Genomic DNA, 15,000 nt, shown 5'->3' with positions numbered 1-15,000 from the left:
TTATTTTATCTTTTTAAACATGATTTGTAAACATTTGAATGTGTTCCTCTTAGTGGGATCTTGTGCGGGTCTCTAGGTGAGACTTTTAGATCTCAAACTAAGTACACTGATAGTGTGCTCAGTTTCCTATTTGAACCATTCCCCTTTTTTACTTTCTTCTCAAGTCCTTTAATTGTACATCTAGAATGTTTTTACTATCTAATGTTCTTCCTTTTTACTGGCACTGATATGACAAATGTGTTGTAAGCGCCGTAAAACCCGTAAAAGATAGATATAATAGTAGTGTCCTATCCAAAGGACAGCAACCAATTGCTATTGTCCGTTTCATGCTATAGAAACGGGGATAAACTCCGACTCTATGGGCCATAGTTGCAATCTAACCAAAATTTTACTATTGATTTTTACATTGTTGATGCATTATTTAAAAAGTGATTATTAATGCTGTATTAAAATCGAGAACTCAACTTCGACTTTGTGTTTTTAGATTTGAATTTAAAATTAAAGATTCATGTTTTCATTTTTTCATTCTTGAATTCCTTGCTGTTGGGGGGGGGGGGGGGGGGGGGGGTGAACTTCTCCTGCTGACTTTTTTGTGTTATTATACAACCCGTTCTTGTAATCTCATCTTTCCTATTCCTATTTCGTTATTTGTCCCTGGGTGGGTCTTCTGACCTCCCATGGTGGGAAAAGAGGTCACTCACTGTGTCTTTTACCCCTTTTCTGTTTACCCTTTCCTTGTTGCTCTCCCATGGTGGCCAGGAAATCATTTCTATCCCTCTATATCTGTTTTATGAGTTGCTTTCTGTCTTTGTCTTTGACTTGAAATGAGTTTACTTAATTCTGTCCTTACCCTTTCCGGAGTTCTTGGAAACAATCAAACTGGGTGGGGATCCTGACCTCCCATAGTGGGCAGGGAGGTACATAGTGTGTATTCTATCCCCTTATATCTATTTTCCAACATGCTTTCTGATTCTGTCTTTGTCTTGGAATGAGATTACTTGGCCCTGTTCGGAGTCCTGGCTGGGAGGGAAACAGTCGAATGCATAGTTATTGTTTTGGGAGATTATATTTTTTTCCTTGTAAATCATCTCTATGTTATGTATCATATTTATTTTTAATGTATAATGTAAGCATTTGAGTATTTTCCTCTTTGTTGGATTTTGTGCTTGTGTCCGGATGAGACATAGGTGATCTCAAACTAAGTACATTGGTGGTATGCTCTTGGATTCTACATCTGATCCCTATTTGTTCCTAGTTCCCCTTTTGTCTTACTTTTTCTTGGGTGCTTTAATTGTATTTCCAGAACTTTTTACTATCCCATTTTCTTCCTTTTTACTGGCGCTGATATAACCTAAATGTGTTGCAAGCGCCGTAAGACCCTTAAAAACAAAACAAACAAAACGAAACAATCGAATGTATGCAAGTATTAGTTTTGGGAGATGATATTCTTTTCCTTGTAAATCATCTCACTGTTATGGACTGATCGTTATTTTGTTTTGTTTTGAAAATATCTTGTAAACGTTTGAATGCGTTCCTCTTAGTGAGATCCTGAATGAGACTTTTAGGTGATCTAAACTTAGTGCTTTGATGGTATGCTCTTGGAACTTACTTTTTTCTGGATGCTTTAATTGTAACTATACTTTTTTTTAAAACTATCCCATTTTCTTCTAGTTTTACTGGCGCTGATATAACCTAAATGCGTCGCAAGTGCAATGAAACCACATGTTGCTCTCTGCCTTTGGTTATTGCTAGGAATCCTGTATGATATATTTTTGAGAGATATTTTTTCCCGTGTTCATCATCTCTCTGTCACAGTTGGGGTTCTTGACCTTCCATTGTGGGCAGGGAATCACTTACCGTCTTCTATCCCCCAATTTCTGTTTCCCAAATGGTTATCTGCCTTTGTCTTGGAATGAGATGACTTGGTTTTGCCCTGGCTAAGAGGGAAACAGTCAAATGTATAATTAGTTTTGGGAGATGATATTTTTCCCCCTTGTAAATCATCTCTCTATTATGCATTGTATTATGTTTTGTTTACATTATATATGATTTGTAAACATTTGAGTGTATTCCTCTTATTGGGGACCTGTGCTGGTTGTCCGGATGAGACTTTTAGGTGATCTCAACCTAAGTACTTTGATAGTCTTGGAATCGACATGTTTCTTATTTGAACCAAATCCCCTTTTCCTACATTTCCTTCTGTGCTTTAATTGTAATTCTAGAATTTTTACCATCCCATTTTCTTCCTTTTTACTGACGCTGGCGCTGACCGTAAAACCCTTAAAAACAAACAAAAACAACAACAGTTGTGTGCTCCTCTTGTGGAATGACACTCGCCTTTATATTGGAAGGCCTACTCTTTCTCTCACAGTATTCAGGTGTAAAATGAGTACATTGTTCTTAACGTTGGTTCTGTCCGAGAAAAATGTATAATGGCCTAATTGGCGTTATATCTCGTACAACTTGTTGCTGTTGGCAAGGGACTCCTTGTAAATGCTTCGATCATGTTTAGTGGATACTGTGCTAAATCAAATGCTCTAAATATTGTGCACTTCGTAAACATTTAAGTGTATTATTTTTAGCGGATTCCTTTGCTTGCGTCTAGAAGGAACTTTTAGGTAACATCAAAATTTGCACATCGATGGATTGCTTGTGACTTCCCTTTTAGACCCAGTTACCTTTGTCTTCTTTTTCATTTTATAATTTTAATTTCAAATCCACCTTTCCTCTATCATCTTCCTTTTTACTTGTGCCTGGATGGGGACTTTTAACTTCCCAAGATGGGTGGAGAGGCCAATGTTTATGTTTTCTATTCCCCTTAATCTGTTTTTCTTTTCCATGTTTCTCTCTTTCTTCTGGATTGGCATTGCTCGGTATTTTCCTGGTCCTGACAGAGGATCCGGAGCTAAGAGGAAGCAGCAGAGTGTATGGTTTCTTTTTTTTTTTTTGGAGTATTTTTTCCATGTATTTGCGTATTTAGTCTTGAATACGTACTTTGAAAACATTTTAGGGTAACTTTTACAGCAGGTTCCTTTCCTTGTACCTGGATAGGACTTTTATGTAACTTCAAAATAGGTGCATTGCTCATGGAATCTTCTGTCATCTATTTGAACAAGTCCCCTTTGTCTGGATGGGGATCCTGTGGGCAGGGAGGTACATGCTGTGTCTTCTACCCTCCCCCCCCCCCCAACCCGTTTTCCAATTGTTTCCTGTTGTTGTCTTGGAATGAGATTACTTGGTCTTGTCCTGGTCATGGCCAGAGTTCCTTGGCTGGGAGGGAAACAGTCGAATGTATAATAATAGTTTTGGAAGATGATATTATTTTCCTTGTAAATCATCTCTCTGTTATGCATTGTATTATGTTTAGTTTACATATTATATAATATGATTTGTAAACATTTGAGTGTATTCCTCTTAGTTGGGACCTGTGCTTGTGTCTGGATGAGACTTTTAGGTGATCTCAAACTAAGTATTACTATCCCATTTTCTTCCTTTTTACTGGCGCTGATATGACCTTAATGTGTTGCAGGCGCCGTAAAACCCTTAAAAACAAAAACAAAACAAGTCCCCTTTGTCTTACTTTTTTTTTTTTAGTGCTTTAACTTTTGCAAGTGCCGTAAAAAACATAAAACTAAAACAAACACAATTTGAAATTTATAAATCTATTATAATTATTGATGAATAATGCAACTGCTTCTTCCATCAATAATGTTTAATAACCTGTAACACTTTACCATAAGTTTCCCAGTTGATTTCTCAGCTTTAAATGTCTTAGTCCTTGGGAAGAGGGATGCCGCCATTTCATTGATTGTCTATTCGACCCAGGTTCATAATGATGGGCCCAGGTTTCATCTCCAGTGAGTATTCCACTGAGAAATCTGCTATCTCTCCCACTTAGCCGGAGAATCTCGGTACAGCAATTCACTCTTTCACGCATGTGATCTGGAGTCAACTGCCTAGGTACCCAACGAGCACAGACCTTTGAGAATCCAAATGATTTAACGAGATGATGGGCACTTCATGACCGATTTCGGGGTCTCCTTGTCAGATTTGATCAATACTTTTGTCTTTACTTGATTTCTGAGTTGACAGTGCTTGGAGGGTGACCATCACGAAGAGTGTCAGATAAAGAAAAGGTTGAGGGGGGTGTCAGATTGTGTTGATTGCTTTTCATTTTCTTCTAATTGGTTACGTTCAACCCACATGAAAACTGGATTTTATAAACTTTCTCGGGGCATTTGAAAATATTACTCGAGGTTTCTCCTTCGAGAACAAGAAATTCAACGACAGCCTGACGGATATCCATATGGTGTGTTTTCGATGCATTAGCATTGGTAGTGATGTTGATGTGGTGGTTGTTGTAATAGTTGTGTGGGGTTTTTTTTTTTGGCAGTGGTAGTAGTAGTAGTAGTGATAGTGATGATGATGATGATGTAGTGGTGGCAATTGTAGTAGTGATGATTTTGTGTTGGTAGTGACGATGTTGAGCTGGTGTTTGTATCATTAGTTAGTTCTAGTGATGATGGTGAGGTAGAGTTGGTGGTTGCAGTAGTAGTAGTGATAGTAATGATGACATGATGGTGATGGGTGTAGGGTAGAGGTTGGGATGGTGATGATTTGAGGCTCCAGTATTAGATGTAGTCATGATGATATGGTGTTGGTGGTGGTTGTAGTAGCAGTGATGGATATGAGGCGGTGGTGATTTCAGAAGTAGTGGTGGTAGCGATCATGATGTTGTGACGCTTATAGTGGTAAGGATGATGATAATGATGCTGCTGTGTGTGTGATGACACTTGAGGTGGTGGAGGCTTTCCTTGGACCTAAAAGACCCCATCGGAATTTGACGGAAGCTGCCGGTAACCGGAACATTTCCCTGTGACTAATAATAATAATAATAATAATAATAATAATAATAATAATAATAATAATGATAATGATAATGATAATAATAATAATAATAATAATAATAATAATAATAATAATAATAATAATAATAATAATAATATAATAATAATAATAATAATAATGATGATGATGATGATGATGATGATGATGATGATGATGATGATGATGATAATAATAATAATAATAATAATAATAATAATAATAATAATTTGAGAAGATAGAAGAGAAGAAGTAGGAGAGCAGAAGGAAGAGAGGGGAAGAGAGAAGTAGAAGAAGAAGAGACGAAGAAGATGAGATAAGAGTGATGTGATGATGATGATGAGTGATGATGGATGATGATAAAGCATAATGAATAACAATAATAATAAAATAATAATAATAATAATAATAATAATAATAATAATAATAATAATATAATAATGATAAGATAGATAATAATAATAATAATAAAAAAGAAAAAAAATAAAAAAAAAGAAAAAGAAAAAAAAGAAAAAAGAAGAAAGAAGAAGAAGAGAAGAGAGAAGAGAAGAAGAAGAAAAAAAGAAAGAAAAAAGAAGAAGAAGAAGAAAGAAGAAGAAGAAGAAGAAGAAAGAAGAAGAAGAAGAAGAAGAAGAGAGAAGAAGAAGAAGAAGAAGAAGAAGAAGAAGAAGAAGAAGAAGAAGAAGAAGAAGAGAGAGAGAAGAAGAAAAGAAGAAGAAAAAAAAGAAGAAGAAGAAGAAGAAGAAGAAGAAGAAGAAGAAGAAGAAGAAGAAGAAGAAGAAGAAGAAGAAGAAGAAGAAGAAGAAGAAGAAGAAGAAGAAGAAGAAGAAGAAGAAGAAGAAGAATACTGAGCCAAAAACAGATACACACAAACTCATAAAAAACAAAAACGAACTGTGCAAGTATTACAAAATGAAATTGACATTCAACAAAATGGAATCAAAAAATATAACGAATAATTTACTCATCAAGAAGAAAATGTAAATGCCTACGATAAATTTTTTTTGGGAAAAAAACAAAACAAAAAAAAAAAAAACAAAAAAAAAAAAAACAAACAAAACAAACAAACAAACAAACAAAAACCCATACAAAGCTAATAATAATAATAATAATAATAATAATAATAATAATAATAATAATAATAATAATAATAATAATAGTAGTAGTAGTAGTAGTAGTAGTAGTAGTAGTAGTAGTAGTAGTAGTAGTAGTAGTTCCTCTCATATTTGATTGTATCACCGTTGGTTTGTAAAACCATCCCATGAAATAGGAATAGGGCAACTCATATTTAATTCTTATCATGGCCATAGGATATGAATAGGAATATGAAACGGGGATAGGAGTTGGGTCAAGGCGACATTTAAAAGGATTTGGGTTATCAGACCTGCAAACAATTAGACGTCGGGTTAAGGGAAATGATTCCAAAATATTTCGAACAACGAGGAAAAAAAGTCATCTCCCTTGAACACGACCCGGAAGTACAACTTGTAATAAAAATACAGGGAAGAGGGTGGATACATGATACAATGGTTTGGTGGATGTCAAACAATATACCCTAAGTTGAATGATCGCTATGACTCATGCCTATTCTCCTTAATCTTAATCTCATTTTATAGTGAAGACTGATAATACACAAGCAACGTATCAGTCATGAAGTACACAGTAGATTTCAAAGAATGTTTGAAGGATTCTCCAAAGTTTAGGTTTGTGATTTTTTGCATTGTGGCAAAAACAACATAAAAATGAAATCTGAAATGGCCTATCTAAGAAACTAGAGCTGGGTCTCTTAGATCTGGCGGAAAGTACTTTGAGGTAGACTAGCATCCTGTACAAAGGGTAGCAAGAAATTGCTATTGTGCTACAAAACGAAAAAGCAAATCGTGCAGACAAAACATGAAAGTAAAAGTAGAAACCAACACCTCACACTCACAATCACAATCAATATCAAAACAAAGACTCTATCTACGAAAAAATGATTAATTATTAATTATGTCTTTGCTAGATTAGTTGTTTAGTCTAAGTGACTAAGTGGCATGACAATAGGTACTTTGTTAAAAAAAAAATCAAATTGGATTGAGCTCAATGAAACCTATATCATTGTCATTATAATTATAAAGTGCTTTTCAACTGAAATTTTGATTTACAAATTTCTAATTATTTAATTTCCCAAAGCTAAATTGTACCCTATTTTCACTTTACATATATTGCATTGTCAACAATTTGGTCTTGTTTCATTTCAGAACTTCAGTGGAAGATGCAGAAAGTGATATCGAAGCTTTGGAAGTACGTCTTGATAGGGTGCGTAAGTTCAATGAGGAAAATGGTAAAACCGTATGATGAGACAAATTATTGTTTTTTAAACTGCACTAAAAAGTCTGTAGTAAAATTAGATTGTAAATTTCGGGTTGGGACAATTGTTTTGGGACATTCTATAATATTAGCAAGGAAGACCATTATAATATAATATTAATAAAACAATTTGAACTTGGTTGATTTTGGTTGTTATGTAAGAAATGTACTCCTCAAAAAATATTTTGTGAAAAATCGCAAGCTCATTTTGGTATTTTGCACGAATTCAGAATTTTATTTTGAAAGGGTTTCTGTTCAGGTCAACATTAATTTGACAAATGTATTCATTTCAATGGGAGGGATCTATATTCATGTTTTCGTCCAACCTCGTCATTTGTTGCTGCACGGTGATTAAGCATTTCATTTCTCAAAAAATGTAAACACACTGCTTTATTTATGCAAGTTGTAAACATACCCGTGACTCTTGCTCAGCAAAAACCAATTGTATTTCAAAACTGAACACTTTTCACCATGTACGTCATTTTAAACACACTTTGCAATGTGACCAGTGACTTCGAGAACATGGAAATGTAAAATATCATCCCCATTGGATATTAGTTAATTTATACCTGATTTTTATTTATAAACAAATTTACATATATTCACTTTTCTAAACAAGATTCTCTTCTGCATCCCACATTTGATTATTATCCTTGAAGAAGGGATGAAGTCTTCTTTTGTTTTTGTTGATTTAAACAGAAGAGTACCATTATTTGTCCAGATGATCTTTTATTCTTATAAAGTTCACCAAATATTTGGTGCAAAATTCAAAATGACATCGATGGTACTTGTGGCTTTTATTCAACACGTTTCAATTGGTCACAAATTGATCTATAATAAGTTCTGATTCATCTGAAATCCAAGATACTTGGTTATCTATTTCGGTTTCAACATATATTTTTATTGGTATATAAAAATCGGAAGATTAAAATATGCTGGGCGTGTCACCTATTAACAAGCTCTACAATTGTTTATAATTTAATTGGGTTGTTTTCCAGCGTCATGTATGGAGATATCAATTGGAAAATGTGCTAGATTCTTTTGGATTGATTTATACAATGAAGATCATGAAGCGATGGTAAATTAAGCCCGTCAAAATGTGCTTTGTGTTACCATGAAGTCAGCATAAAAAATGAAAGCATCATTGTGCTTATCATGCTTACATTTTAACTTGAAACCCCTTAGCTGCCATAGTAGAGATTTTGTAACCAAAAATACAATGGCAAAAGGAACATAAATGGGCAACTCTCTAAAGTTGGCAAGACTCAAGTGATTGGTATCTTTTGTTTGTTTAGTGGTAACTTGGAAATAAATAATTTTTAAAAATCAACAATAGTGACTCAAAATTTGGAATCTTTTTTTGGTTTATCATTATCTTTGTTCCAGCTGCTCTTTGCTTTGATTGTTAGCAGAAGTACTAAAGTATTCAGTGTCAGAAAACCTGAAAAAGAGCAAGAATGCAATTTCAGGAATTAGTAATTGGACTGAGATCATCCTGATCCAGATTCATTTAACGTCTTTTTATATTTATTCATACTTTTCTTTTTTATGTTTTGTGCCAAAAGAAATATTGTTTTATTAAGAATTAATTGCGTCCACCTAACGAATATCACTATATAAGATGTAAAAATATATTTTCTGCTTTAAATGTTTTTTATAAAGATCCCTGGTAGAAATTAAATCAATAATATTTTTTTTCTTTTCAAACTTTCAGCTTGTCAAACAGTGCACATCCATGATTGATATGGGAAAGTCTTTCAGTAATGCAAGCAGGTATTTGATTTGTGGATTATTTTTTTTTTTAATCATGCAAACATCTTTTACAAAAACAACTTTTGTATTTCTTTAAATTTCATTTCTAAGTTTCATACAGATTGTTCTACTTTTAAAAAAAGTATTTCCTTCCTTAAAATGTTAAGCATTCTAGGTTATATCTGCATTGGTTGACTTCTGCATGTATGAGAATATTTATTATTCTCGTCAATAGTATGCAGTTCATTGATTTCTCTTTTCTGTTTGCTTTATGTTTCAGTACATTTGTCTTGGGAGTGAGAGATTTAGCCAACTATTTCAATGATGATGCTTTAGTGTCGGTTAGTAAAACTTCATCACCCACTCTTATTTTGTTAATGTTGCTTTAAGTTATTTGCTTAGCTTTTTGGATTTTAGAACTAGTGTTAAGAAAACAATATATTAAACAAAAAAATTGTCTGAAATTACATTGAATAACTGGGTGGGGTTCCAGACCTCCCATAGTGGGCAGGGAGGCATTTACTGTGTCCTTTATCCCCCTATATCTGCTTTCTGTCTTTGTCTTGGGATGAGATTACTTGGTTTTGTCCCGGCCCTGGCTGGATACCCTAGCTGGGAGGGAAATAGTCAAATGTATAGTATTTGGGAGATGATATTTTTTGTCTTGTAAATCATCTCTCTTCATGCATTGTATTACATTTCGTTTTTATATAGACCTGTAAATTCTCAATCTATTAACTGAAATTTGTCAATTCCTCAAATTCAAATATTAAAAAAGGAAAGAAAGGAAAAAAGAAATAATTTATGACACATAGTCGATTGAACGTAATATAATTGGGAATGTTCCATAGTGCTATGCATAGCTCATGGATCGTTTATATGGTAGATATATATTGCTAAGGTCAAGTGATGCTTTTTAGAGTGTAGTTTCACGCAGCCTTCATGAAATTATTTTTTCGCTTTCCAAAGGTAGCCAACTTTAACTGAGGTGCTGAATGATAACTTTCACTGTTTCGTCAAGCCAAAATTGACCACATTTACATGGTGGAAAGTGAAATTATGAAAAAGTAAAACGCGAACACCAAAATGTTCTCAATGAACAAATTGGCAGCTTCGTATTGTAAAAAAAAAAAAAAAAAAACTTTTTAAAATCATATTTATTTCATTTTTAGTTCATTGCATAGTTATTGACCTTTAACTTTGATATATTCTTTTATTAAAAGTTAAATATTCTCTCACACATACTTTTTGGGGTGCAGGGTTTGTGACTCAAAGTTCTTTGTGGAGCATCGATAATGATGTGAGGAATGAATTAAATTGATCGCTGCTGGAAAAATAATTGCTGTTAAGTCAGGTTTAACGTATGGACATGAGGTTATGATATGATTTTAGGATTGCTTGTACTTCATTGTGACATTTTCTTGTTTGGAAAGCCTGAGCCTAACACTATAACTGGAATTACCTCAGTCTAATCGGTAGAAACAGTTTTAAGCATTGTTTTCTCTTTTAAAGTCATCATATAAATGACTTTCTTATTTGGCATTTCTTCTACTTCTACAAGGCACCTAAGTAATAGTAGCTCATTGTCTCTTTCTTTTTCCTTTCTTAAACTGCATTCATTTATTGAAAAAGTGATGCCTTTGGTTTTTCGAAAATTTCAGTCAATTTTTGGACAGTTCATTTACAGGTCTATACATATTATTAAATTGAGCTTTTATATAACGCAATATCCACTAAATGTGCTCAAAGTGCTTACAAGGGGTCCCTGGCCAACAGCAACATTTAACATTTAGGACGGGACATGACGCCTGTTAGGCGATGTTACAATTTGTTTGGACAGAGACAACGCTGTTAATGGCCAGATACTCATTTTATACCTGAGTACGGTGAGAGAATGTTGGTTAAGAGCCTTCTCCAAGGACTCAACTATGCGCCGAGCGAGGCTCGAACCCAGGACCTTCCGATCCAAAAGCGAGTGTCATGCCACTAGACCACATAGTCGCACTGTACATATTATATATGATTTGTAAACATTTGAGTGCATTCCTCTTAGTGGGATCATGTGCTTATGTTTGGATACGATTTTGAGGTGATCTCAAACTAAGTACACTGATAGTGTGCTCTTGGAATCTACATCTAATCCCTATTTGAACCAATTACCCTTTGTCTTACCTTTTCTTAGATGCTTTAATTGTTATTCTAAAACTTTTTACTATCCCACTTTCTTCCTTTTTACTTGCGCTGGTTTGACCTTAATGTGTTGCAATCGCTGTAAAACCCTTAAAAAGAAACATTGAATAAGAATATATAAATAAAATTATTATCTTGTTTTGCAGTCCTATGTTTTATGATGTTGTCACAAACTTGTTAGATATTTTTCTGTTTCCCCTGTACAATTAATGTGTTTTTGATTGTGTGATGTTACACTGTATATGGATAAACTTTCACATATGACTTGAAAATGTTTCAGTAGTGATATATTGCTAACTGGCAAAGAAAAACAGCATAATTTAGTCATTTTTAAACCATCATTATTCTGTTAGTACAACTCATAACAAAGAATACTTAGTTTTGATAATAGAAAATTGTTTATATTGGTCGAAGATATTTTTTTGTTATCGCACTGAGCACTTATGCCACAGAAACCATGTGATGAAATAAACTAAAAATGACAAAATATGCTCATTCTCTTTTTTAAATAAACCACAATAGATATGTGAACTTTGGTCTGCAGATAGTTTGCTCAATGTGCTTTGACCTCATAATGCTACAAGTGATATTTATTGTCTTGTTTCCTTCAAATATACTTTTAACTAAAAATAGCCAGACCTTCTTTTAGGGGAAGTACTGTCACTGGTATTTCTAGTTTAATAGTGTAAGGACTTCAAAGGTATAACAATTATTTGGCAATTGGAGTTTCCTTTTAAAAAGGATATTTTGTGAATGGCACACCTCATTCTTGAAGGCTGAGATGTGCCCATAAAAGGATGGTTTTTAACTTAAAGGAATTATCTATATAACTGGTTTCTACCAGCTTCTGCATCCTGAAGAGGATTATTTTAGTAAAAGAATGGTAAGAAAAGGAATATCAGAGATTAACTGCTTTGTATGATGCCAATCACGAAGTCACATGGTTACACATTTTGTTTGTGACAAAACCACGTTTGTTGAACACATCAGCATGGTGCTTGGGACCATCTCCATTATTGTAGAATTGTGTAATGTGTTGAGAAAAGAATTTACGTCATTATTTGAACAGCAGATCACCTGTTATTCAATGCTTAATTTGCTTTATCGGACTCTGTAGAAGCAAATTTAATGGTCTGAAGTCGAATTCACTACAGCGAGGTAATTGGTCATGTGTTTTCCATAATACAGCTACTAGGATTGTACAAATACGTATACAGGGTATGTCATCAGCTCTTGTTGAACACTTCACCGCACAAATACCCAACTTTTATACACCACTTAAGACAATGTGACTCATTGCATCAGACAGTCATTCATGGAAACGGAATGAATATCTCATCTTTTCTGTCATTACAGTTGTTTGGACTGAATATTTTTAAAAGATGATCTGTGATAATATCAAATGAGACCTATGGACAGCGCCTACACGATGATCAATAATTGCCATGCGATTTTGGAAAAAAATCAAAGACATAACATAGAGAACTTTGTCCCTTCAATATGAAATTGTGTACTATCACAGGGAATTTATTATGTTATACAAGATGCTTTAGGAGAGCTAAATAGTTGGGTTTTTTTCATTGAAAGAATGATGAGAATTGTGATATTTATAAATACAATCTTTTTCATGTCTTACTTTTGTTAATTTATTTACACATTACAAGTGATAAATCTCTTTGCGCTTTTCATAGGCATTGCAATGCCAAGAAGATTTACTATTTTTTATATTAACTGTACCATGAATCCCTTTAAAAAGTGTATGAAATTACATGTAATTTGATAATGAACAATACATATTATTGATTTAAAGACATAAACAACTTTGAATTCACAAAGTTGCACTTCTTTTGTTCGTCATTATTTTCAACTTATACCTATTCATGTTTACCCTTCATTACATCTCTCATGATAAACAATATTACTTGTATTTATAGGATATTTCAAGAGATTCATGTTAATGACTTTGTCACATGAATGAGATAACTGTGTTGTAGTTGTACAAATTAAAGGCATATATGCCCTAATAACTCCGCCCTCCCCTACCCCAACCTTTTCAAAGGCCCCTTTCCTTTATGTGATATGATAACTAAGTGTCATTTACAGTGGCATCTATAAACATCCGACGACAAACAGTGGTACTATAAACAACAAACAGTGACATCTATGATATCACCTATCACTTAAATGTCTATTAGGCTTTGAGTGCTAGCTCAATCTGTTGATCTTCTTTTGCCATTAAAAAAAAGTAATTCCCTGAATACTCTCTATTTTTGGAGTATGATTAAGCCCAAATTTTTTTTTTGTTTGTTTTTTTTTGTTTTATATATATATATATTGATGGTCGGCGGATCAACTGAAGTCCTGATTTTCACGTTTGGCAGATTAAAACTCTGACGTCTACAAATGAATTCTGCCCACCATGTCTTATTTAATTTTCATTTGATTTCTGATTCGCCCAAAATTAATAAAACATGGTGCACAAAGTTGGTTTGTAGACGTCAAGAGTTTTGATCCGTCGATAGTGAAAATCGGGACATCAGAGGTTTGATCCACCGACTATGGATAATGTTTTTTTTCTTTCAAGTAATTGCTTTACTTAAATTTTTATTACATTTGAGGGGAATTAGCTTGAATCACGTTGAGTGCTCAACAGTATTTTAGAGCTTGAATTATTTAGTATTCTCACCTCGTTTGCATACACACATACACACACACACACACACACATATGCATGTGCACCAAACAATACTCAATGCCAACTGGACATAATTTAAGAACACTACTCCCTCTTCAAACATGGTGAGCTTTAACCTTTATAGATGATTATGTTCACTCACGCAATTGAAATGTTGATACTATTTTACAGTCTGTCCTTGCAGTTTGTTTAAGGGCATAATTTAAATCTGGTTGTCAAATTATATTCCCTAAAAATATACTTCAGAATTTTAATCCTTTACTTTTGGTGCCTCAAAGCCTGGCAATCAGTTCAAATTATAACACATTTTCTCAAGCAACCCACAGTTGATTTCATGTTACACCACCTCCAATCCTCTAATACAATTTGATTTTGTAACACATTTCTTTGTTGTACATACAGGATAATCACAAAGTGTCTGTGAGTATGATGTGGATGTGTGATGTATTTCGTATCCATTTCACTCATCGTTTGATGCGTACAATGGACTTTGTTGCCTTGGTTGTTTCTTTTAAGTAGTCCTTGTCACGTTCATTTCTGCATTTGGGAAATTTGAACACCGGTGCATCTTGGAAGACTGGCTCCTCATCTCCTCATCCCTCTCCCCTTCACCGTCTCTGTTTTATTTTAAATACTCGTCTGACTCTTGAATTGCTTGTATCTGATCTGCGGTTTTACCTTCTCAGGCAACTGCAAATATTCTATATTGTTAATGCAATGTGTATAATAATTTTAAAATCTATGTTGTAATTGATGCAAATGGATGCTCACTGTCAAATATTCTTCTTATATTGTCAGATTCAACTATAAACTTCTTAAAGATAGGTGTCTTATCAACAGGTTTCTCTTAACGTTTTGATATTTCTAAAATGTTCAATTTATCATATTAATTATTTTTCCTTTATAAAAGAAATTTCTGGTTTTGTAATTTTCACTCATTCTTCTGTACAGATGTGTCAGCTTTCTTTGGACTTGGAAATAAATGTTAAAATGAAGCATACAATTTTCATTCTCTATGAATAAATATGTTAATGTTTGTGAGATGCAAAATACAATTTTTGTGTATTTCGTGTTATTTGTTGTATATTTCAAATCGTTTCATTCTTATTTTAACTGTTTTTTAATTTAAA

The 15,000-nt window shown here is 33.6% G+C and overlaps 1 protein-coding gene across 6 annotated transcripts in view; it reads left to right on the top strand.

Annotated features, from left to right (window-relative positions):
- Positions 1–6,353: 6,353 nt before the first annotated feature.
- Positions 6,354–15,000, top strand: part of LOC144971237 (arf-GAP with coiled-coil, ANK repeat and PH domain-containing protein 2-like) — a 67,792-nt gene continuing 59,145 nt past the window's right edge. For 3 of the 6 annotated variants that reach the window (XM_078911753.1, XM_078911751.1, XM_078911749.1), the window contains exons 1-5: positions 6,359–6,587; positions 7,125–7,182; positions 8,948–9,006; positions 9,266–9,326; positions 14,273–14,290. In XM_078911753.1, coding sequence (XP_078767879.1) covers positions 6,535–6,587; positions 7,125–7,182; positions 8,948–9,006; positions 9,266–9,326; positions 14,273–14,290 — 249 coding nt within the window. In that variant the 5' untranslated portion in view covers positions 6,359–6,534. Of the gene's footprint in view, positions 6,588–7,124; positions 7,183–8,947; positions 9,007–9,265; positions 9,327–14,272; positions 14,291–15,000 lie in introns of all 6 variants that reach the window. The other 3 variants (XM_078911754.1, XM_078911752.1, XM_078911750.1) reach the window with 2 other exon arrangements.

This window comes from Berghia stephanieae, chromosome 4, assembly GCF_034508935.2.
Source record: "Berghia stephanieae isolate SIO BIC M18660-M18661 chromosome 4, UCSD_Bste_1.3, whole genome shotgun sequence".
Taxonomy (NCBI): domain Eukaryota; kingdom Metazoa; phylum Mollusca; class Gastropoda; order Nudibranchia; family Aeolidiidae; genus Berghia; species Berghia stephanieae.
This window is presented reverse-complemented; position numbering and strand designations above follow the sequence as displayed.